Below are 23969 nucleotides of genomic sequence, written 5' to 3'. Positions count from 1 at the left end.
GACCCGGAGTTAGCAATATCCCCCAAAAACCCCGAAGAGGAGAGTCCTGGCCCCTAGCCCTGTCAGTGTAGCAGAAATGATGACGGATGATGATGGCAGCAGCAGCCGTTCTTCTCTGCGTGAGTAGCTTAATGTTGTTCGTGTGTAATTTAAGTTGAGTAGGCTAACCACGTTATTACATTAATGCATGTAAGGTGAACTAGCAAACATCATCATAGCTACATGCGGCTGTCTTCTTGTTTGATGGCAGATACTCCCTTCACCCTGGCCAAAAAGGCTAAAATGACCAAAGAAAAAGTGGAAAACAGTTAAACATGAGAGGTTTAGGACAAAGTTTGTGTTTTTTCCATTGTTTAAGCACTGCTTCCAGCCAAGAGTGATACCATATATGCCCCATAGCTGCAGAAAAGGCTAACATTGTTATCTTTTTACAAAAAACCAGCTGAACATGAGAGGTTTTTGGACCAATTTTGTGTTCTCCATTCTTTAAGCACCGGTTTGAGCACCGGCACAGTTTCAAAAGTACCGATTTGGCACCGGTATCGGATAAAACCTAAACGATACCCATCCCTAGTTAAATATAATTACCAAAGCAATTCATGTGACAAATTGTGTATTTACAACAGCCTTAAAACTGACAACACCACACACCCCAGCATTAGACTTTATGAATTGAACAGGCGGAAGTTAGTCGGATTTTAATCAGATGAATACTGACGAAATGATGTTATATAAGGTCTTGTTCTCATGCTTTATAATAAAAATATGTCTCCAATTTGCTAAATCCAAGAGGTCAGAAGACACTAAAGCAAAGAAAACTTAATAACAGTAAATCCTCACTTTTATCCATTTTATTATTTTATTATTATTATTGTTTTATTATTAAGGGTCCTAAAAGAGTGTGCAGACCAGCTGGCTGGGGTCTTCACTAAGATCTTCAACACTTCACTGTCCCAGTCCTGCATCCCGCCGTGCCTAAAGTCAGCCACAATTGTCCCACTGCCAAAGCGTTCTAACATTAGCAGCCTCAACGACTACCGACCAGTTGCTCTAATACCTGTTATAATGAAGTGCTTTGAGAAACTGGTCCGACGTCACATCATGTCCTGCCTGCCTGCCACCCACATTCGACCCGCTCCAGTTTGCATACAGAGCTAACAGATCAACTGAAGATGCCATTGCTACAACGCTCCACACCACCATCTCTCACCTGGAAGTGCAGGGCCGTTACGCCAGGCTGCTCTTTGTTGACTTTAGCTCTGCTTTCAATACGATACTCCCGGACAGACTAATAGTTAACAACCTGTGTGTAGATAACAACCTGGACCTCAATACCACCAAGACAAAAGTCGACTTCAGAAGGAGGAAGTCTGAGCTGCAGCCTGTCAGCATCAACGGGGAGTGCGTGGAAAGGGTCTCCAGTTTCAAGTTTCTGGGTGTGCACATAGACACAGACCTCCAATGGAGCTCTAACACCTCTGCGGTTTTAAAGAAGGCCCAACAGCATCTCCACTTTCGGAGAATCCTCAGAAAAATGGACCTGAAGAAAGAGCTGCTGACCGTCTTCTACCGCTGCTCCACTGAAAGTGTGCTGACATATTGCATCGGTGTGTGGTTCTCCAGCTGCACCACAGCACACAGAAAGGCACTCCAGAGAGTCATTAATATGGCCCCAAAAAATCATTGGACATCCTCTTCCCTCCCTGAAGGACCTGTACAGCACTCGCTGTCTCAAGAGGGCACGCAGCATCCTACGGGACTGTAAACACCGAGGACACCAGGTGTTTAAGCTGCTGCCGTCTGGCAGGAGGTTCAGACTGCTGAGGTCCCGAACAAATAGACTCAAGGACAGCTTTTACAGCAGGGCAATAGCCCTGATCAATGCAAATAGCTGACCTGATTGGCTACCCTGGACTTTTTTTTTTTTTGGGGGGGGGGGGGGGGGGGGGAACAATGTTTAAAACAATAACAATAATAATATTTATATTTATAACAAGGTGCAATAATAATTAATGTGCAATAATAACAGTGTTCAATACACATACACTTATTCTTCATTTGTTTTATTACTGTTATTATACTGTGTTGTGTTGTTTGTGTTGCGTTGTGATGTGTCGTATTGTGTGTTGTGTTATACGTAGTGCCGACGTAGGACAGTTTTCCAATTTCATTGTACTACTGTACTATGTATGACTGTGCAGTGACAATAAAGAGTTCTCATCTTATTAGAATATTAGACTAATAAATTATTCAGCAGGAGAAAAGTGGATCTTCTGTGCAAAAAGGCATAAAGTAGAATCAACTGCTACCACCAGCAGCTTAACAGCTCAACATTGCTCATTTGCTGTTGTAGTTTACTGTATATGTCACATATTCTCAAGATTGCTGTAACAATTTCTACATGCAGTAGCTAGAATATAGAATAATAATTTGCTCAACTTCAAAAATGTATTGATATATAGGGTGCCTTGTCCTTGATTTTTATATATTGTGACTGTCGTCTGTCTTAAACTACACTATTAACGGCTTATTACTGAAATCGCATCCATCTTTTTGCACTTTAATAAATATAGTGAGGTATTTTTCCCCAGAGGCACTGCATAATCACTCTGTGATTAAATCTGTCTCAGTTAAGGTAAATGACTGCAGAGAAAGCGTGGGGTTATTTCTGTAGACTCAACATTCTTTTGTCCAAATGGACTCTGCCGTATGTGTCCATGCAAGATGACTGCAGCATGGAAATACAAAAGATGTTTTGCTCTGAAATTCTCAGTCTTACACGAGGCACTCCTGTGGCTGGTTTTTTAGGGGTTAAAATGACCATAGCTTACCCTGGCATTCCTCACAATATCTTCAAGGTAAAGTATGTTGACCAATATCAGTTAAGGTAAAGTATGCTGACCACGCCACAGTCGTGTATCTGGAGTGACAGTGGGCTGGAGAACAGCTAAAACCCATCCACTCAAAAATCAAAACTATTGTGATGCTCTCAGTGCAGTCATCCAGGCGTGAGTTGCAGCACTTTTGGGGGATGGAAGGTTAGTGCAGAGGTTTCTGTAAAAGTGTTTCCACTGTCGCTTACTGTATTTACACAAAACACACATCTTTGTTTCTTTTCTGTTTAGTGTTTCACTTACCTTGTGAAGCCATAGCACCGTGCTGGGCTAGTGAGGAAAAATGTTCTAGATTAAAAGAAGAGAAGAAATAAAGACATTACAAATCTTTATTATTTTGAACTTGTATGATAGGTTTGTAGCATAAACATATTTGCTGAAACGTTAAGGAGGGGGGGGGGGGGGGGGGGGTTAGAAGACCGATTAAGACTTCCCTAAACCTGCTGATCTGGAAGTTCAGCAGTTCATCTAAACAAAAGGCACTTTTAGACTAAAACTGACATAGCTACGTTTCTACGTTCATCCTACCATAAAACAAGAGAAGGTACGACCTCTCCCATGCTCCCAGGATGTGGGTGTGAATGCCAGATCACTCTGGAATGCACACAAAGCCTTTGCAGACTCCTAGGGATCGCACATCCTATCACTACACAATCGATTATGCACCTCTAAGCATATATGGTTAAATATTTCTAAGCATAAATGACAACAACAATATAAACCTAACATTGTTAAAATGTAAAGTTTTTAAAAATGCAACTTTTTACACACTGACTTAGAGCACATTACAAGTGTTTAAAATGAGTGAGTCATTTAAAACTACAATTAAAATCACAAAAAGATACAACTTTGAATATTAATGTTGGAACTGTATCCTCACCCAGAAATTAATTAATTAATTAATTAATTAAATATATATATGCATACTCTTTTTTTATTTTCAGTCCACAAACCACATGTAGATTGGTTAGGCAAACTCCCATGCACACTCAAGTATCGTTGAGAGGATAAAGAGCACTGGTCCAGTGTTAAAACAGAAATGTGTTTGTTTGCGTCTGTGTTTTTGAAAATGCATGAAGATATGTTGTTCTGCCATTTAATTTTTTACTTACTTTTATGCAGACGATCACCAACTGAAGTAAAAACAAAGAAGAAAGAAAGAAAAGGGAGTCAAAATATTTCATAACAATTTGTTAAAGAGAACAATTAATGGACTGACTTCGCCTGCATCCTGTTCTCTGATTGGTTGCTGAAGTATTTCTACCAGTTGCTCACCATCCGCGATTTGCACAATTGTCTATTTCCATTGTTTTCTAGTCTTAAGCTTTTTCATGTTAGTTCTTTTCCAATTACTTGTCCATCCTGCGTCAAGCACTATCTGCCACATGTTTGATTTAGCAGTTAAGACGAGATGATTTGAAAACAAAATATAAATGAAGCTACTGGATTCTGATTTTACTGCAGTACCTTACAGTTCATTATAAGTAGTCTTTCAAGTCTATGTGGTGTTCAATAATATTCTGAATATATCAAAATGTTGTAAAAGTTCAACCTTCTTTAGTCACCATGTGGTGTGAATGAGACACGGCGGGTCCAGGGATCATAGGTTTGAGCCATTTTATTCAATATTTGTCACACCACAACACACACCAACCCCTGAGTCCCCGTGTTTTTAACTAGGCGGGTGTGATTAAGGATGCCGTGCAGGTGCGTCCGCCCTCCTTGCACGGCACCGCAGACCATGCCCCACCACACACCACTTTAAGATACTCTCTGTTAATATGTTAATAATGGCAAACGAAGAAATACAGACAAAGCATTTTACTTTCAACATTTCAAATAAAATTCAAAGAGAAATGTGTTGGTTTGTTTACATTTATTTTTAAACATATGTGCTGTTCTGCCATCCAGCTTTTACTTATACTTACCCCACCGACTAAACTTCTGGAAGGTACCAACTGTGAAGTCAAGAGTTAAAAAAAATAAATTAGGGTTAAAACATTTAACAAGTATTTGCTAAAATAACAACAAAAGTACAGATTTTTAATATTACTGTGGTGATATATACACTCAACAAAAATATAAACGCAACACCTTTGTTACTGCTCCCATTCCCCATGGGATGGACGTAGAGACCTAAAATTCATTCCAGATACACAATATAACCATCCCTCCCAAACAGTGGTCACAAATCAGTACAAATGTGTGGTAGTGGGCACATCTGCTATATTGAGGTAATCCATCCCACCTCACAGGTGTGCCACATCAGGATGCTGATCTGACATCATGAGTAGTGCACAGGTGTACCTCAGACTGCCCACAACAAAAGGCCACCCTGGAATGTGCAGTTTTTTGCGCTATTGGGGGTCTGGGGACCCAGAACCGGTCAGTATCTGGTGTGACCACCATTTGCCTCATGCAGTGCAACACATCGTCGCATGGAGTCCATCAGATTGTCAATTGTGGCCTGTGGAATGTTGGTCCACTCCACTTCAATGGCTGTGCGAGGTTGTTGGATATTCGTGGGAACTGGTACACGCTGTCGTATACGCCGGTCAAGCACATCCCGAACATGCTCAATGGGTGACATGTCCGGTGAGTATGCTGGCCATGCAAGAACTGGGACATTCTCAGCTGCCATCTGCCCTGAACAATGTGAACCATGATTCATCCGTGAAGCGCACACCTCTCCAACGTGCCAGACGCCATCGAATGTGAGCATTTGCCCACACAAGTCTGTTACGGCGACGAGCTGGAGTCAGGTCAAGACCCCGATGAGGACGACGGGCATGCAGTTGAGCGTCCCTGAGACGGTTTCTGACAGTTTGTGCAGAAATTGTTTGGTTGTGCAAACCAATTGTTCCAGCAGCTGTCTGGGTGGCTGGTCTCAGACGATCTTGGAGGTGAACCTGCTGGATGTGGAGGTCCTGGGCTGGTGTGGTTACACGAGGTCTGCGGTTGTGAGGCCGGTTGGATGTGCTGCCATATTCTCTGAAACGCCTGTGGAGACGGCTTATGGTTGAGAAATGAACATTCAATGCACGGGCGACAGATCTGGTTGACATTCCTGCTGTCAGCATGCCAATTGCACGCTCCCTCATTGCTTGTGGCATCTGTGGCATTTTGCTGTGAGACAAAACTGCACATTCCAGGGTGGCCTTTTGTTGTGGGCAGTCTGAGGTACACCTGTGCACTACTCATGATGTCAGATCAGCATCCTGATGTGGCACACCTGTGAGGTGGGATGGATTATCTCAATATGGCAGATGTGCCCACTACCACACATTTGGACTGATTTGTGACCACTGTTTGGGAGGGATGGTTATATTGTGTATCTGGAATGAATTTTAGGTCTCTACGTCCATCCCATGGGGAATGGGAGCAGTAACAAAGGTGTTGCGTTTATATTTTTGTTGAGTGTAAATACAACACAAATATTACAAACAGTATTTTAGGTTTATCTTAGCAGTCTAGTTTTTACATCCTGCGAGGACCTGTAACTCATTCAGAAATTATATTCCCAAATACATTAAGAAGGCAAGTGGAAATAATGTCCCCAACTAATAAAAGCAAAATAGTTTACATAAAATGTAAAACACAATTTCAGTTATTTGGACTTTTGACATATCATAATCTTATTTGTGTTATTTTATAGCTCTGAAGTCCTGAATGTTGTAAATGTAGGAAGTAGTAAACACAGTCAAATCCTTCTATGAATAAGTGTAATCAAAGTTTTGACACATAATACAAATTTTTCTTCTACTCCCACTTTTTGTTGCACACTCGTAGTATACAATAAATAATCTAAAATACTGGATTCTGATATTATGTTGTGCCTCAAAAGTCATAACAAAAATATAAATGTAAATATGTTCAATTAAATTATAAATGTTGCAAAATGTTGTACGAACCTGATTTTCTTCATTTACTGATGTAGCATACATCCTGTCTACCAAGGCAAGTACTGCAGCTACACTACATACAATATTTAATATATAAAACTTCAAGTTAAAAGAGAAATATTTTCTTTCTGTGCCTTCATTTGCATAGCTGTGTATGTGTGTGTGTTGATTTGTCATTCAAATTTTACTTACTTATGGGCAATGGAGCACTCTTCTTCATTTTGCCTACAATGAAGTCAAGCCAAAAAAAAAAAGAAAGTCAGATTTTTCTGGTATTTGAAGTATAACAGCACTAAGTTGATGTTATTTTGGTGATATAACACAAAGGCAAATATTACAATTGGGTTTTAGAGCTTCCTCTTTTCAGTCCGTGTCATTTCAAGACTTTTTCCCTTTCACAGTTCTCTCATCTCTAATTAGTCACTGCAGTATTTACACCACTTGCTCATTACACTTTTTTGGGGTCAGATTTGTCAGATTACCTAGTTCTATTGTTCAACAGTATTTAATTTTTTTTCCCCTCAGTTTATTTTGATTCCTTGAATCATGTGTTTAGTAGTAAATGTCACGTTTTGTTTAACTGCCGTCCCTTTTAAGGAGTCATACTTTAGGATCCATTGAGCTGACTCTAGTATATTCTGCTCTTCACTATATCAAAAAAATTATATGCAAAATAAAACAAAAACCTGCTGACTGTAATAGTATAACACAGTACACTCTTATACTTTTTTACTCTTAGCATTTTCATTGTGCTGATTTCACTCACACTCAGGTAGATGTTTAAATGTGTTAAATCTCAGGGACACAAGCACACCTCCATGCACACACACAGTTTATATGTAACATAGGATTCTGAACAGCAAACTAATGAAGCTGTAAGATGAAAAAAGGAGATAAAGTATGAGTTCAGGACAGGTTAGAATTTATAGAGTTGCCCTGGCAACAGACTTTTGCGGTGCAGCTCTGCACTATAGACATGCATAGATGTATCTTGTACTACCATTGATCTTTTTAACTTTCTAATGCTACTGACATATGCATTAGAAATGTGCTTTGAACCATCTCTGATGTTGTCCTAATCATGATAATATTCCTTTTATTTATGATCAGCGATCTTTATCTTCAGAGCTGTGGGTGACACTTTTAGTGTTTGCTTAAAATAAATAAATAAATAAAAACCTCACAGGGTGTTGGAAGATTTCTCTGTACAAGAGGTCCAAGAGGAGCATTGCTTTCAGCTTAATGAAGCTTTCATATGCTGCATTGGTTCATTCTAGTTTGTTCAAATAAGCTCTCAAGTGGATCAACTACTCTTGTGCTGTTCGGCAAAAATTTGCTGAACCACGACCTAGGAAGGAGCAAAGTGCAGCCATGTCCTTTGGTGCAGGAGCTTCAGAGATGGCAGTCAGGTGGACTGGGTGAGGACACAAGCCCTTCTTTGAAATGACGTCCCAGGAATGGAATATGCGTCTGCCCGAATGAACTTTTACTGGAATAGATCTGCGGACCAACATCCTTCAGAGGCCTGAGAAAAGCATGCAAATGTTCATTGTGTTCTTCTTTAATGGGTCCATTATTACGCTTTTATTAGGTTCCCCCAGATCCACGCAAAGTCTCAAGTCGCCCTTATGTTTTCTTGCCAAGATTAGAGGACTCAGCCATTCAGATGTGTCCACTGGTACAATAATGCCTGCTTGGAGCAGATGTTTCAGTTCAGCTGACACCTCTTTGCATATGCTGAGTAGCAGATGCCTCAGTTTTACTTCATTGTTAACCTGAACTTTGTGAATGAACCCTTTAACACATCCAAGATGGTCGGCAGAAACAGAATCAATGTTGTTCACCATGCATGTCTGTTTATACTTTTCCATCTATAATATTAATTTTGAGTGCTTTATATGATCTTTAACTATGTAGAATAATCCTGGCACTTTTTTGTCATCATTTGTCAGCACTCTCTTCTTCATCTGCCTAAATAAATACTGATCCATATGCGATGGGTTATGGTACACATCCATTTTTAAAAGTCCCCCATTACTGATGGTGTGGCAGAGGTGTGGCCTGTGGCTCAGCTGCAGCTGCAGGGGAGGGGTGGGGCAGTGAGCTCAAGGCGGCGGTGCCAGGAAGGCTGGAGGGACAGGTGGTGATGATTGTCCTAACGAGGCTTTTCCTTTTTATAGTGAAGCCGGAGACCAGAGAAGCCAACTGGAAAGTTGGTGGACGGGGTGCCGAACTGTAAAAACCATGTGTGCAACTTCACTCCTGAAAGTGGTCCCAGTAACAGTCTGTTGGGTCCCAGTCTTTACAGATGGAAATCTCAGTCTAAGGCTAGCTGCCCCAAGATTTGATTTTCAGCCAGGTGTCACCCACACACCTATACCAATGGCCCAGTGGTGTTCCAGGGTAGAATGACAGACACTTCTTTTACACTTCCTCAAGATAAAAATGGGCTGCAGTGGGTGAAAGTGGGGAACCCATGTTTCTTCCTGTAGTACTGACACTTGTATGCGAATCCATAATGACATCTTTCACCTTAAACAAAATCCAAGGAGTTCTGGATGTGGTGTGGCTGTGGTGTTTAGGGCTGACTAACAATTTGTTGAAGACCAAAGCCAGAAACTATGAGGCTGACTTGATCATACAGATAGTGGGTCTTAAAAGGTACACCATGTTTATGTGTCTTCTTTGAACCCTACAGACTTTGCGTAGCTTCTGCTGGGTATCACCTGCGGTATGAGGTCAATGAGCTTTCTGGGATTTCTTTATCTGGATGACTAAGCATGCATCAAGATCTTTTTAATAAAATTCAAAATAATAAAAACCTAATTTAAAAAAGATTGCTGATTTTTTATAAAACACACTGCCCTTTTGTGTCTCTCTGCACTTTACATTACCATTGTGGTGATGTCATTCACACTCACCTATATGTACAATATAAATTTATTAAATCTCAGAGACACAAGCATGCCTCCATGCAAAAAATAGTTTCCACTGACATTCATTCAGGTTTGTACTTACATGTTCCATATGTTGCTGATGATAAAAAGCAATCCATTGCCACTATATAGGATGAAAAAGACGCGATATCATAGACCGGCAGATGTGTGTTGTACTTCCATTCAGCTTTTTACTTTCTAATGCTCTGTGGAGAACACAGTAGCCCATAGGCATCTACTGCTTCATTAAACTTGTTCACCAATAAGTTGCGCTTTGGTGTTCCTTGGACTAACTCTCATATTCTCCTCATAGCATCATAATAGTATTCCTTTCGTTGATGCTCAGCTATTTTTAGCTTCAGATGTTGGTGACAGTTTTAGTTTTGCTTTTTAACAAAATAAACTGGACGGGGTTTCTCATTGTTATTCTGATTCAGTAAAAAGGGCTAGCTGTTAGAATTAGGGATGCACCGATACCGATCTCGATACCACATTTTCTAAAGTACTCGTACTTGTTAAAAGACCCCCGATACCGAGGACCGATACCACGGTCTGAGACCTGGCTATGTTTGAGCGGCATGTAAGGGGTTAATCACAGGCCCCGAGTGCCCGACCCCAGGCCCCGAGTGCCCGACCCCAGGCCCCGGCTGCAGCTCAGAGCGGGGAGAAAGCGAGGCGAGACATATCAGCTGTGTGGAACTATTTCAAAGTGAACGAAGACGCGAAAACAAAGGCGGACTGCAAATTGTGCTCAGCGAAATTGTCCAGAGGAGGCTCTAAAGGTAGCGCATTTAACACAAGCAATTTAATCAAGCAGCTAAAATCCCAACACAACAACGAGTACAAAGAGTTTACCCACGCTTATTTACCCCACTTATTAGCACAGAGGAGCATAGCTGATGCTATAGCAGTGGGACGGAAAATAGCTGGGCATTTTAAACATTCCGCCTTAGCCTACTCCCGCCTCGAGGACATTCAGGGACAGCTCAACCAGCCAATAAAGAGACTGTAGCAGGACGTACAGACGCGCTGGAACAGCACGTATTACATGCTCCAGTCCCTCATTGAGCAAAAGCGAGTGCACGAACTCCCTGACTATCTCACCGCTCACCAATGGGCTCTTATGGAGATGACTGTTGCCATCCTCGCCCCCTTTGAGGAACTAACTAAAAAAGTGAGCAGCTACGACGCACTAGCCTCTGATGTCATCCCAGCTGTGACTGTGCTAGTGAGACTTCTAAACAGAGAAACAGACGAACAAATTTAAAATTAAATTTTGTTTTATAATTATTTATTCTGTAATATGTTGCATACAACATGCTTTTCATTTTAAATAAATGTTCTTAATTCCAAACTAGTCCCTTGTTTGTTTGTTTTTTGTTAAATTATAGGACTAAAGCTGTTACCTGCAAATTTAAATCATGTTTTTATTAAGTACTCGGTATCGGCGAGTACTGAAATGCAAGTACTCGTACTCGTTTCCAAAAAAGTGGTATCGGTGCATCCCTAGTTAGAATCCCTGACAATGAAAAAAACCTCACGGGCTGTTGGAATATTTCTCTGGACAAGAGGTCCTTGGATCGCCTCTCCGTTGTCTTTGTTGACAGCAATGAAGGCAGTGAAAGAACTGCTCACTCCTGATTGGACACTGAGCTGCACCACCTTCTCCTTCACTCCTCCACCTTGCTGTCCTCTGTGCTCTCTCTCCTCCATCTCCAGGGAACGAATCAGAGTCCGAGCACCCAACCTGTGGACTGTTAGTCTGCAGACAAGAAGGAAAACACACAGAATGCTTGTCATTGTTAATACTGTGTTATTATAGTATATTAGTTTACCAGTCATTTTACTGTTTTTAACACCACTGTGTCCTCTTCGGGGTCACACAGTGAGGAACATGTAAAAAGGCAGCATCTGATGCAGTCAAAGCAGTCCCTCAGTTGCAGTTTAGTCCAGACTGGAACAACTCAGGTTATCTTTCTGTATGGACAAGTGGGGACCAAGTGAATCATACAGTGATCTGACAAAAAAAACAATTAGCTCCTCTGATAGTGCCGTATGTTTACATTTGTTCTCATCTTGTTGGATACTGGAAGTTATTCACTCAGTCAAAGGGTGTTTACTAAAATCTCCCCCCAAAACAGTGGTTCCATTGGAGCATATGCTAGAACATCTATAACCATAAAGATATCTTGAAAAAGTTCTGAGTAAATATTTCAAGCCTTTTTTGCTTTAGCTTTGATGATGTTAGCTCATGACAATCAGAAAACCAGTAGTTTGTGACACCCTGAACTCTCGCCTTCAGCCATGCACCAACTACATGAGGAGAGAGAGCTGTGCTGCTCTTCACAAGTGGCACAGCACCTGAAACCATTCTGCTCCACCTCTCCATCCTACCAACCACACACCCCTGCTGCATTTAGTTTCAATTCATGGTCATGACCCACAGAGCACTGTGCTCTACATTAAACATGTTGTACCCAGCGTCCACTGCAGGTCTGAGACTGAAGTGCAGCTGGTTCTCAGAGGGATGACCTGCCAGGCTGTACTTCAGCGTCACACAGCCCTCTGCTGCCTCTGCACTCTGACACAGAATTACAGTGTTAGAAGTCACGATAATTACTGTCATCAAAACAACATGAGAGGCTGCTGCTCCTACCTGTCCAGTGAGCTGGGCATAAATCAGTGACCTCTGACCCTGGAAAAGTGTTGTGATCGGTGGAGAGAGGACAGTGACAGACACTTCCTTTGGTAAATCCCATGTGACTGAGATGTCGACCACAGCTGGCTGCAGAGCAAATCGCAGCGACTGCATCACCTGACAACAACAAGAATTAGAAAACAATTATGCATTTATGTTTATTTGAAATTATGTCTTCTGTCCAAATAATAACATCTAGAGATGGCACGATACCACTTTTTAATGTCCGATACCGATTCCAATATCATAAATTAGGATATCTGCCGATACTGATATGAATCCGATATAGCATATTTTGTAATCAATAAAACAGTTTTTTTTATAAATATCTTGCTGCATTTTGTATAAGTTCATACTCAAGTTTTAAAAAACAAGAGACTGAAGCTATTCTGTTATACCTGTATGCAAAAATACACTCCACCGAAACATTTTATAGTTCAGCAATACTGATCTAATAAACTTAAACCTACTCCATCCTTCCTATTCTGGTATTTTAAAGAGTACTTACCTACCTAACTAATAGGGTTGCCAACTCCCAGCAAAAAATATTAGGGAACCACCCCCTGCCCTTAATCGATGTAATCAACTTTAATTTAATGCAAGTGTAAAACAAATGCACAGAAATCAATTATTTTTCTACAATAATTAAATAGATTCAACATCTTTCTTCAACAGAATTGCAGACTGCACAGATGGTACCTTCCCAAAGAAAAAAGCAGTATAGCTTACTGGGGTGTATATTAGACTTAATAGTTACTATATACAATGATGGATTTCTATACATTTATTCAGATGACTACTTTTGTTGTAAGATTCAGATAATTATTCATTCAAAGTTTTTAAATGACATAACAAATAAAAATATTTCTTTGTGCCCCCCTTCCCTTCCCTTCAACTCATTCATGTCACCTAAAAGGTAAACCTGTTTCTCCATCACCTGTTCAGCTCTGATGATTCAGTAAGGACATCTCCTGGTTTCATCTTCATGTTTCCCTCTCACCAGATATCCAAACCGATATCATGACCAGCAGCTTTTACAGCTGTGGCTCCAGCAAACGTCAGCTGATACTAGAAAGTAATATTAAATACATTCTAACAACAGCTGATCAAGCTTAAACGAGCTGCTGTTGTTTATCCGCTGGTCTCCTCTTTCTAACGCAAAGTGGGCAATAAACTAACAAGAAAGACAGGACTTGCGGTAGAAAAGCCGATCAGCTGATCATTGATCAGTTTCATGTTTGAAGTAATAACAGGAGAGGGAGGGGGAGTGAATGAGAGAAGTAGATACAACTGCGCAGCAAAGACAGAATAACTCCAGCTTTGTGTCTATTTTTTTAATTCTAGCTGAAGTACGGGACAAATCGCTTCCTTTTCACCTCAATATGGAACCAGTCCAGCTGTGGCTCAATATATCAGTTGTTAAGTTTAACGTGAAAATACTATGCAAACATTCAGGGATGAACTTACACACTTGCTTTACTTCTCTGGGATAGTTTTCGCCGAGATGAAATGCCGCGGTTAGGAAGCATGTAGCGAGGCTCCAACAGACCGCCGACAGGTCTCGCAGAAAAATAGCCGCTCTATCACGTGACACATACTGCTCCAATGCGCCGAGCTGGGTTACACCAAGTAGCGCGTTTTATGAGGTGATTTTCTGATACTTCGGATCGGATTACATTTTTTATTTCTCTCCGATATCCGATCCTGTAATTTAGGTCGGTATCGGACCGATACCGATACGTAATATCGGATTGGTCCATCTCTAATAACAACATATTGCCTTTTAATAATTGTTATTATGACTTATTGTCTTACTTTTGGTTGCATCCTGTCAGTCCCTGTGATAAACTGAGCGTGACCTCCTCCTTCCTTGGCCATCCCATTAATGAGAGCAGAGCTGGCCCCTTCCCCAATCCCAAAAGAGAAACACCTGCAACACAACAGCTGTTTTTAAGACACACAGGTTTGGTACGCAGCACATGTCATCATCATTTTTGCTGTTTCACCTGTGGGAGCCTGAGTTCTTCTTCACCAGATCGATCACTTCTTTGGTGTTCCCCACCTCTCCATCAGTAAAGACAAACAGCTAGAGAGGAGAGTTTACATGAAAGGCCAAATTACACAAGCTAAAAGTAACACATATACACATAGGACTTTTTTACCGATCGGGAACTGGATCTAATGCTTTTAACGGAAACTTGGCAGAGAGTCGGTGAGTCCAGTTGTTTTACTGAACTTTTACCGCATGATTGTGAGTATCTTAATGTGCCGAGGATGACTGGGCGTGGTGGTGGAGTGGCAGCTGTTTTTAGGAAGAAGCTCTCTTGCAAACAACTCTTAACTGACTCATATTCTAGTTTTGAACTTCTGGCGTTTGAATTGAATTGTATACAGACCTCCAAAATACCACAAGGATTTTATCCAAGACTTTTCAAACTTCTTAGCTGGAACTGTGCCAAGCTACGATCGAATCTTAATCATTGGAGATTTTAATATTCATGTGTGTTGTCGCTCCAATTCGCTGGCCAGAGACTTTTTAAGCTTGATAGACTTCTTCAGTCTTGCTCAACTTGTGTCTGGGCCAACCCAGAAACAGGGTCATACATTGGATCTTGTGCTGTCTTTAGGGTTACCGGTCCGAAACATGGAAATATGTGATGCCGTTTTTTCTGATCACTGCCCTATTGTGTTTGACATACTTTTATCTCTCCGCCATTTTACACCTCTTATTTCAACACGTCGTTGTCGTGTTTTTAACCCATCTGCAACAGAACAATTTTCTATTGCTTTTAAAAAAGTTTTAAGATCTCCCCTTGGCTTTGGTACCGAGGAAATGACAGTTAATTTTTATGATAAATGCAAAACTGTCCTTGATGAGGTCGCTCCTTTTAAAACTATAAACTCGAAACCACGACCAGACCCATGGATAAATAAGGCCACTCGTTCAGCCAGACGAGAGTGCAGGAAGGCTGAACGTAAGTGGAAAAAAGATGGGCTGCAGGTGTCCTTTCTCATGTTGAGAGACAGTCTGTACAGGTATCAGGACATTGTTAAAGCAGAAAAGTCAAGGTTTCTTTCTAATGTTATTGAGAATAGCTCCAATAATTCTTGGGTTCTTTTATCAATTATTGACTCTGCCCTGAATATTTCCCCAGCTTCTTGTATTAATAGTTCCTCAGACACCTGTGAAAGGTTTTTGAAGTTTTTTATCAATAAGATAAAACAGCTTCGATCTATGATCGCCCTGCCTTCACATGACGTGTCTCAAATATTCACCTGCTCTGCTGTTTTTGATCAGTTTGAGCCTGTGTGTCTTGATCAGGTGGAGGAAGTATGTAGTGGCACAAAGACATCATCGTGTCCAAATGACATTATTCCAACACATCTTCTAAAAAAGATTTTTAAAGTTGTCAGTTCTGACATTTTAGCTATTTTTAATAGCAGCCTTAGCTCAGGTGTTGTGCCAGCCTGTTTTAAACATGCTGTTGTACAGCCTGTACTTAAAAAACCTAATCTTGACTCCTCCGTCCTCACTAACTTCAGGCCTATTTCAAAGCTCCCCTTCCTGTCGAAAATTTTGGAAAAGATTGTGTTTGTTCAGCTGCAATCTTTTCTAAATGGACACAATGTTCTTGAGAGGTTTCAGTCTGGTTTTAAAACTCTTCATAGCACAGAAACTGCACTTTTAAAAGTTCTTAATGATCTTTTATTAGCCACTGACTCAGGTGACTCAGCTGTGCTTCTGCTTTTAGATCTGACCGCTGCCTTCGATACTGTTGACCACAGCATTTTAATCTCACGGTTGGAGCATTGTGGCGTAAAGGGCACCCCATTAGAGTGGTTCAGGTCATACCTGTCTGACAGGACCTTCTCTGTGAGCTTTGGTGATTTTATCTCTTCCTCAGCTCCCCTTACTTGTGGTGTTCCCCAGGGATCTATACTGGGGCCAATATTGTTCTCCATTTATATGCTGCCTTTAGGTCTAATTTTTAGAAAATACAACATTTGTTTTCATTCATATGCCGATGATACTCAGATCTATCTTCAATTGAAGGGAAACAGTCCTGCCTCACTAGAACCCTTACTTCAGTGTCTCGGTGAAGTTAAATCCTGGATGGCCTCAAATTTCCTTAACTTCAATGAGAACAAAACCGAAGTGATAATTTTTGGACCAAGCGGCAATCCCAACACTTCTAATTTTAACCTGCACAGTCTTGAGCCTTTTGCCAAATCACATGCCAAAAATTTGGGGGTTATATTTGACAGCAATTTCACCTTTGAAAAACAAATTAGCTCAGTCGTACAGCGGTCTTTCTTCAAACTGAGGCTTTTATCTAAGGTGAGATCATTTTTATCCTTTAAAAACTTTGAACGAGCGATTCATGCTTTTATTATATCCCAGCTGGACTATTGTAACTCCTTATATGCTGGAGTCAGCCAGACCTGCCTGGCAAGGCTGCAGTTGTTCCAGAATGCTGCAGCTCGTCTTCTGACACGCACTAAAAGATGTGAACACATTTCCCCCGGTACTTGCCTCCCTTCATTGGCTCCCTGTCCGCTTCAGAATTAATTTTAAAATATTATTGCTGACTTACAAAGCCCTGAATGGACAGGCTCCCGGGTATTTGTCTGACCTCTTGCAGACTTATACCACCCTTAGATCTCTTAGATCAAGTGATCTTTTGCTTTTAGCTGTACCAAGGTCGAGGCTGGTTCATAGAGGTGATCGAGCATTTGCAGTCGTAGCGCCTAAGCTGTGGAATAATTTACCCCTACACATCAGACAGGCTCATACTGTCAATCTTTTTAAATTTTATCTTAAAACGCATTTTTATTTACTGGCTTTTAATACAGCATGAGAGTTGTTTGTTAATTCATATTTAGTGTTTGCTTTTAATACTCTAAGTTGTTTTATTATGTATGTTGTATTCTTGTACAGCACTTTGGTCAACGCTCCTGTTGTAATTAAATGTGCTATATAAATAATTAAACTATTAAACCAGTCAGACATGACATTATGACCACGTGCCTAATGTTGTGCTGGTCCCTCTTTTGCTACCAAAATAGCCCTGACCCATCAAGGCATTGGGTGCACTAGATCCATGAAGGTGACGTGATATCTTTAAGATCCTTTAAGTCCTGTAAGTTGGAAGGTTGCGCCTCTGTGGATCGGACTTGTTTGTCCCACAAATGCAGACCAGGAACACCCAACAATGGCTGCAGATATCATGGTGAATACATAATCAGTGTTATTTAATTTACCTATCAGTTAATTAATATAAACTCATACACTGTGTGTGTGTGTGTGTGTGTGTGTGTGTGTGTGTGTGTGTGTGTGTGTGTGTGTGTTACCTGTCTGGGCTGATTTTGAATGCAGGGTTGGCTGTAAATATGTTTGAGGGGCTCCAGGATCTCTGTTCCTCCAAGATCAGCCTCCATCTCCTTAACTTTCTTCAGAGCCTCCTCCATGGTCTTCTGGCTGTACTCCACACTCTTACTGCCATGAGATACACATAAGTGTCACAGTACTGGCTCTCTGACCCAGTGTTTGTGTTTCAGTTCTTGGTTTAATATTCTTTGATTGTTATTCCTGGTTTCGGTTATCTTTCGTTTGTGCTTAGTGATCTTAGTTCTTCCTCCCTTTGTACGTTTCTCGGTCTGTGTTTAGTCTCTGCCCCCGTGTTTTCTCTGTGCCTGTCCTAGTCCCAGGTCGCATGTCTAATCACCTTGTCTCCATGCTCCATGTCAGTGTATCCTGCTTTGCTTCCTGTGCCTTGTTATGTCGGAATAGCCCCAGCTGTGCTTCCCTCCCGTTTTCCCGTTCCCTCGTTACTCCCCGGTGTATATAAGCCCTGTATTTTTCTCTGTTAGTTGTCGTTTCCTCCGCATTAGCTGCGTGTCATGTTTGTTATGTCGTGCACTCCCAGTTTAGGTCATTCTTCCTAGTTTGAGTTTTTGTTTTATTTCTAGTGCTCATATATTGTGTTTCTCAGTTTGCTTTTGCCAGCGAATAAAAGCTGCTGCCTTCAAGTTAAATACTCAATCTTAGAGTCCTGCGTTTGGGTCCAACCACTACCTGCCACACAGCAAACCTTGACAATAAGTGATTGATGGCTGTTTAGCACTGCCAAATTCTACATTGTAATTTAATGAGTTTCACTCATACACTTTCAAAACTGCCTTTGAGAACCATAACATAACAGCAGCTTACCTAAATGAGCTGTAAGTATTCTAGAAACGCATTATCTGGTGTAACTAGAGCAGATATCTTATTACACACTTTACACACAAGTGACATCATTGAAGCACAGTTTTATGGACTGAATCACTCACGAAAAGATGTGTTCATATCGGGACCCAAAACTGTAAATGTTGAAATAGCAGCCCATTGGTAAGCTCTTCAACAGGAGCAGCAGAGTGTCCTTCAGGGAAGAGGGAGAAGATGGTGAGGCCACTGTGTGAGAGGAAAGGTTTTATAACTCTAACACCACATCATAAATACCCTGGCACTGCTGATCCGAGATTCCCGCTGCTCAGTGTTATTGGTAGCACAGTCCATACTTCCAGATCGATCCACTAAGAACACAAACTCTCCACATGAAGCCATTGAAGACATCACAGACTGGGTGAACTCAGGGTACAGACTCACCATCACCACTGGATCACCCATCAGAGAACCTGAAACACATGAAAGGACAGAAAAATGTCAAGTTTACAATTTTTTATATACTCCAACTGTTGCAGTGTCAGCTTGGTAGTCTGTGTCTGTAAGTTCAGTCAGGGTTTCCTGTTTTACTTTGAAGGTCCGTGTCTTATGTTAATGTGTCTGGTTTTGTCCCAGCTGTGTCTCTCCCTCCTGTCTTCCATTCCCTGATTGCCCCCTCTGTGTATGCAAGCCCTGTGTCTTCTCAATTATCCCATGCTGTGTGTTCTGTCCGTCTGCCTGCCAGTTTAGTTTCTGTATTCCCAGTTTAGCCAATTTTCTGTTTTTGTCATTTAGTAATAAATCTTTGTTTTTAAAGTCTGAACCTTTGGGTCCATCATTCCTCCTATCCTGCCTGCACATAGCCTTCACATGACACCAACATGTTTGTAGTTGTGGTTTATATTCACTTATCATGTGAATGATTGTCATTTGGCTTTTGACTTCCCGGGGGGGGGGGGGGGGGGGTTTGAGGGTGAAATGAGAATGCAGTCATCTTTGGTGACATTATTTTTGACTTTCTAATTCACACATGGTCAAAATTATGCAAACAGGCTCAGATATGACCAGTTTAAGCATGATGTTACCACCACAGTGCTTGACAGCTGGTACATTGTTCTTATATTTGAAAGCCTCTCCTTCACTCTTGCAAATTTAAGTCAAATGTAAGGGGCTTTATTTTTGTTCCAGAAATGTAAAGTTTATGTTAGGGCTGGGCGATATGGCCTGAAATTCATATCGCGATATAATTTGAAGCAGTAATTTGTGCGGTAACAATATATATCACGATATATTATTTTCTTCTGTATTACGTATTTTCTACAGTATAAAGCACACTTAAAATCCTTTAATTTTCTCAAAAATCGAGAGTGTGCCTTATGTATGAATTCTGGTTGTGCTTACTGACCTCGACCGATTTTGGCGTGCAGAAATCTGTTTAAAAAAAGTTTTAATACAACTTTGGTAAACAGCACTGCTTGATGGATTGTCAGAGCATTATGCATTAGTGAGGAGCTTCGCGGAGTAATCTGGGTCCAAAACTCCGTCCCTTCAGGTCCCAAAGTCAAACGAATACTAAGAGTTAAAAACGGTCTAAATTCTTTCATCTTTAATTAAATCAACAGCATTGCTGTTTTATCGGGTGTAACAATTAAGTTTAACATCCAAGCATCCATGAAAACAGAAGTTATTAAATTTAACGGAGTTAAAAGTTAGCAGGAAGTTAGCTTGCTAGTTTCCACCTAAACATGACACACCATGTTCTGACTGAGAGATTTTTGAAACTAATTAAAATGTACAGCTCTGCTACCACTTCCAACATAAATGAAGACAGAAAACTAAACATCAGTGGCGTTTGTAGGGTTACTGAAGTTGGACTACCTGGTATATAATGTTGTGCTACGTGATTGCTAGAGACACAGCTATGTTAGCATAACATTAGCACAGTGAAGCTGGAGGATGGCCAACTTTTTATCCACTCGATAAAAGTTAACGTGAGAGATTCTGGTGGTTAGGGACAAATACAATCTCATAGCAGGATGCTATACACGGGTCAAACGTCAGTCAGGAGAACAACTGAGATTATTCATCCACAATACGAGGTTAGTTATTAATATACTGCAACAACATGGGAACAGAACAGCTGCGAGAGAATTCAACATTAATGAATCAATGTTACGGAAGTGGAGGAAGCGCAGTTTTTGGCTTTCCCCATATTTAAAAAGTGCTTCATCTCTTTGCTATGACTGTCGCCCGGCATAATTTGCAGATGATAATGGTTGTAGCCGCTGCGATAGTTTCGACCAAAACAGGCGCAGCTTGATGACATCATCAACATGCGCCATCTTGATAGAGTAATATAGTCAAAATCTCTATCATTGGCCAAATTTATATCGTTTCTATCATATATCGTTTATATCGCCCACCCCTAGTTTATGTTACAATTGAGAATTAGTGATACTTGTTCCTGAAGATCTCAACCAATTTCTTAAAATTAAGAGTTTGGGTCTTTCTTCGAACTTATTAAAGTGGTGACACATCCAAAAAAAACTTTACATGTAGTTGTTTGAACCTAGAATTTGCAGGTGTTTCATTTATGCAAATCTAAAATTCTCCTCCTTAGATTTTCACTGACTTTTCTTTGATTTTTTCCCCATTGTTATGATTATTGGTCAGGCCAATGAGTGGTGACGTAACAAATAACTTGATGAGAAAGAGTAACTACAGACGTGAACAAAATTGTTGGTACCCTTTGGTCAATGAAAGAAAAAACTCACAATGGTCACAGAAATAACTTTTATCTGACAAAAGTAATAATAAATAAAAATTCTATAAATCCTAACCAATGAAAGTCAGACATTGCTTTTCAACCATGCTTCAGCTGAATTAATTACAAAAATGATGGTGCCCACAACTTAAGATTTTGTTGAACAACCTTTTGAGGCAATCACTGCAATCAAACGATTCCTGGAACTGTCAGTGAGACTTCTGCACCTCTCAGCAGGTATTTTGGCCCACTCCTCATCAGCAAACGGCTCCAGTTGTTTCTGGTTTGAAGGGCGCCTTTTCCAGACGGCATGTTTCAGCTCCTTCCAAAGATGCTCAATTGAGGTCAGGGCTCATAGAAGGCCACTTTAAAATAGTCCAATGTTTTCCTCTTAGCCATTCTTGGGTGTTTTTAGCTGTGTCTTTTGGGTCATTGTCCTGTTGTAAGACCCATGACCTGCGACTGAGACCAAGCTTTCTGACACTGGCCAGCACATTTCTCCCTAGAATCCATTGATAGTCTTGAGATATCATTGTACCCTGCACAGATTCAAGACACCCTGTGCCAGAGGCAGCAAAGCAGCCCCAGAACATAACCGAGCCTCCCCCATCTTTCACAGTTAGGACAGTGTTCTCTTCTTGATACGCTTCATTTTTCCGTCGGTGAACATAGAGCTGATGTGCCTTGGCAAAAAGTTCAATTTTTGTCTCATCTATCCACAGGACATTCTCCCAGAAACTTTGTGGCTTTGTCAAGTTTAAAGAAATCGCAGAACTTTAAGCACCACTCAGTAAAATATTTTAGTGATTGTATGTACTTAAGCTGTATGTACAGTGGTATGAAAGAGTGTTTGTCCCCTTCCTGAATTCACAGTTGTCTCATATCTCAAATAAGGTCAGAGTTCATGATTTAACAATTTAAAAAAAAAAAAAAAAAAAAAAAAGGTTAAAATGGCATTCACAGGAAAGTTCAAGGAGAAAACCACTGCTGACAAAAAACAACACAAAGCCTCACTGTGGTAAATGGAACCATGAATTCTACTAAAACATCCTGAAGGAGAACGTCTGGACATCTGTTCGTGACCTCAAACTGGACAATGATCCAAAACACAACAGCAAGTCCACCTGTGAATGGCTTAAGGAAAAAAAATGAAGACTTTGGAGTGGCTTAGTTAAAGTCCTGACCTAAATCTGATTGAGATGCCGTGACATGACCTTAAAAAGTCAGTCAATCACTTTATCACACAGGGCAATGTAGGTTTGGGTTTTTTCCCTTTCATATAAAACACGTTTATTTAGAAACTATATTTTTTGTTTACTTCTGTTGTCTTTGTCTAATATTTCAATTAGTTTGATGACCTGAAAGTGTGACAATCTAAAAGATCTAAAAAGGGAAATCAGGAAGAGGGCAAACACTTTTTTAGACCACTGTAAACTTTGAACCATGTATGAATTAGAGAAAATCCAAAATACATTCAAACTTATGCAAGCTTAACAATTCTTTTTTTTCCCAAATTCATTAAAGATCTATGCTGGACAATAAATCCACTCATACCCACAACAAGTGTAAATTTCTGATCACAACAATAACTCTTGAGCTGAAGAATAAAATAATGATATTTTTTACTAAAAAGCTAATAACAACACTAATGTTACTCACCCAGCTCAGCAGAGGCCTGTCCTGCCTCCACCACAGCAGTGGGCTGGTGGGCGTCTTTGTAATAAATCAGCAGTTCAACATCTCTGTCAAACTTGTGTCCTGCAGCCAGCTTGACCTGCACACCACAAACACATTCATATTTATTCATCAGTAACAAGTAACAACCACACGCAGCAGACACATCAGCACTCTACCTACCGTGGCCTGGGTTTGATCAGTGTTGAGGTACTGCAGAGGGTCCAGGGAGCAGTTGGACTCTACTTTAGAGATTGGACGAGGAGAGGACACTCGGGCAGAAAAAGACAGACTGTAGGGCACCAGAGAGGCTGGAACAGAAGTCACCTGGAATAATGCATCTTCACTACCTGCACACAGCATCGGGTAAAATATGCTGTAATTAATGAGGCTGCTTACACTGAAATCCTTTACGTTACTAAGAACCTCAAAACAGTTACCTGTGCTTTATACTCTAAATGCTTCAATAATACAGAGAAACCCCAACATGACCCAATATGAGCAATAATTTGGCAACAGTGAGAATGAAAAACGGACTTTCAACAGAAAACCTCCAACAGAACCAGTTTCAACCATCTGCCATGACTCGTTGGTGTTGTGGTTTTTCATTTTCAAAAGTGTCATTGAAGCATTTCTGGTCCAAGTATTCTGAAGTTGTCCTACCCTGAGGTTGGTATCGAGGGTTGAGCACAGCAGGCAGACAGAACCTCAGACCATCATCAGCCTGCACAGCCAGCTCAGTGACGTACTCCAACCTGATGGAGGCGCTCTCTGCTGGAGGCAGACTGCCCACACTCAGAGAGAATATATCTGGACTCTCATCACTCTCCTCCAATAGGAAGGCCTGCTGACCGGAGCTCAGAGCATCATCATACTCCTCACGAGCCTGAAGCACA

At 40.8% G+C, this 23969-nt stretch overlaps 1 protein-coding gene across 6 annotated transcripts in view; it reads right to left on the bottom strand.

Moving 5' to 3' along the window:
- The window catches only part of LOC113035904 (von Willebrand factor A domain-containing protein 5A-like), a 30289-nt gene that overhangs the window by 4929 nt on the left and 1391 nt on the right, over positions 1-23969 (bottom strand). For 3 of the 6 annotated variants that reach the window (XM_080289295.1, XM_080289292.1, XM_080289293.1), the window contains 16 exons: positions 23737-23959; positions 23257-23423; positions 23059-23173; positions 18933-19108; positions 18764-18852; positions 17783-17927; positions 14437-14516; positions 14246-14360; positions 12389-12547; positions 12210-12313; positions 11274-11494; positions 9815-9856; positions 6989-7021; positions 4823-4861; positions 4007-4027; positions 3138-3182 (listed from right to left, as the gene is read on the bottom strand). In XM_080289295.1, coding sequence (XP_080145421.1) covers positions 3138-3182; positions 4007-4027; positions 4823-4861; positions 6989-7021; positions 9815-9856; positions 11274-11494; positions 12210-12313; positions 12389-12547; positions 14246-14360; positions 14437-14516; positions 17783-17927; positions 18764-18852; positions 18933-19108; positions 23059-23173; positions 23257-23423; positions 23737-23959 — 1774 coding nt within the window. Of the gene's footprint in view, positions 1-3137; positions 3183-3422; positions 3519-4006; positions 4028-4822; positions 4862-6988; positions 7022-9814; positions 9857-11273; positions 11495-12209; positions 12314-12388; positions 12548-14245; positions 14361-14436; positions 14517-17782; positions 17928-18763; positions 18853-18932; positions 19109-23058; positions 23174-23256; positions 23424-23736; positions 23960-23969 lie in introns of all 6 variants that reach the window. The other 3 variants (XR_013901551.1, XR_013901552.1, XM_080289294.1) reach the window with 3 other exon arrangements.

Source organism: Astatotilapia calliptera, chromosome 14 (assembly GCF_964374335.1).
Source record: "Astatotilapia calliptera chromosome 14, fAstCal68.1, whole genome shotgun sequence".
NCBI classification, from domain to species: domain Eukaryota; kingdom Metazoa; phylum Chordata; class Actinopteri; order Cichliformes; family Cichlidae; genus Astatotilapia; species Astatotilapia calliptera.
Note: the sequence above shows the minus strand (reverse complement) of the source record. Positions and strands in the feature narration are given on the sequence as shown.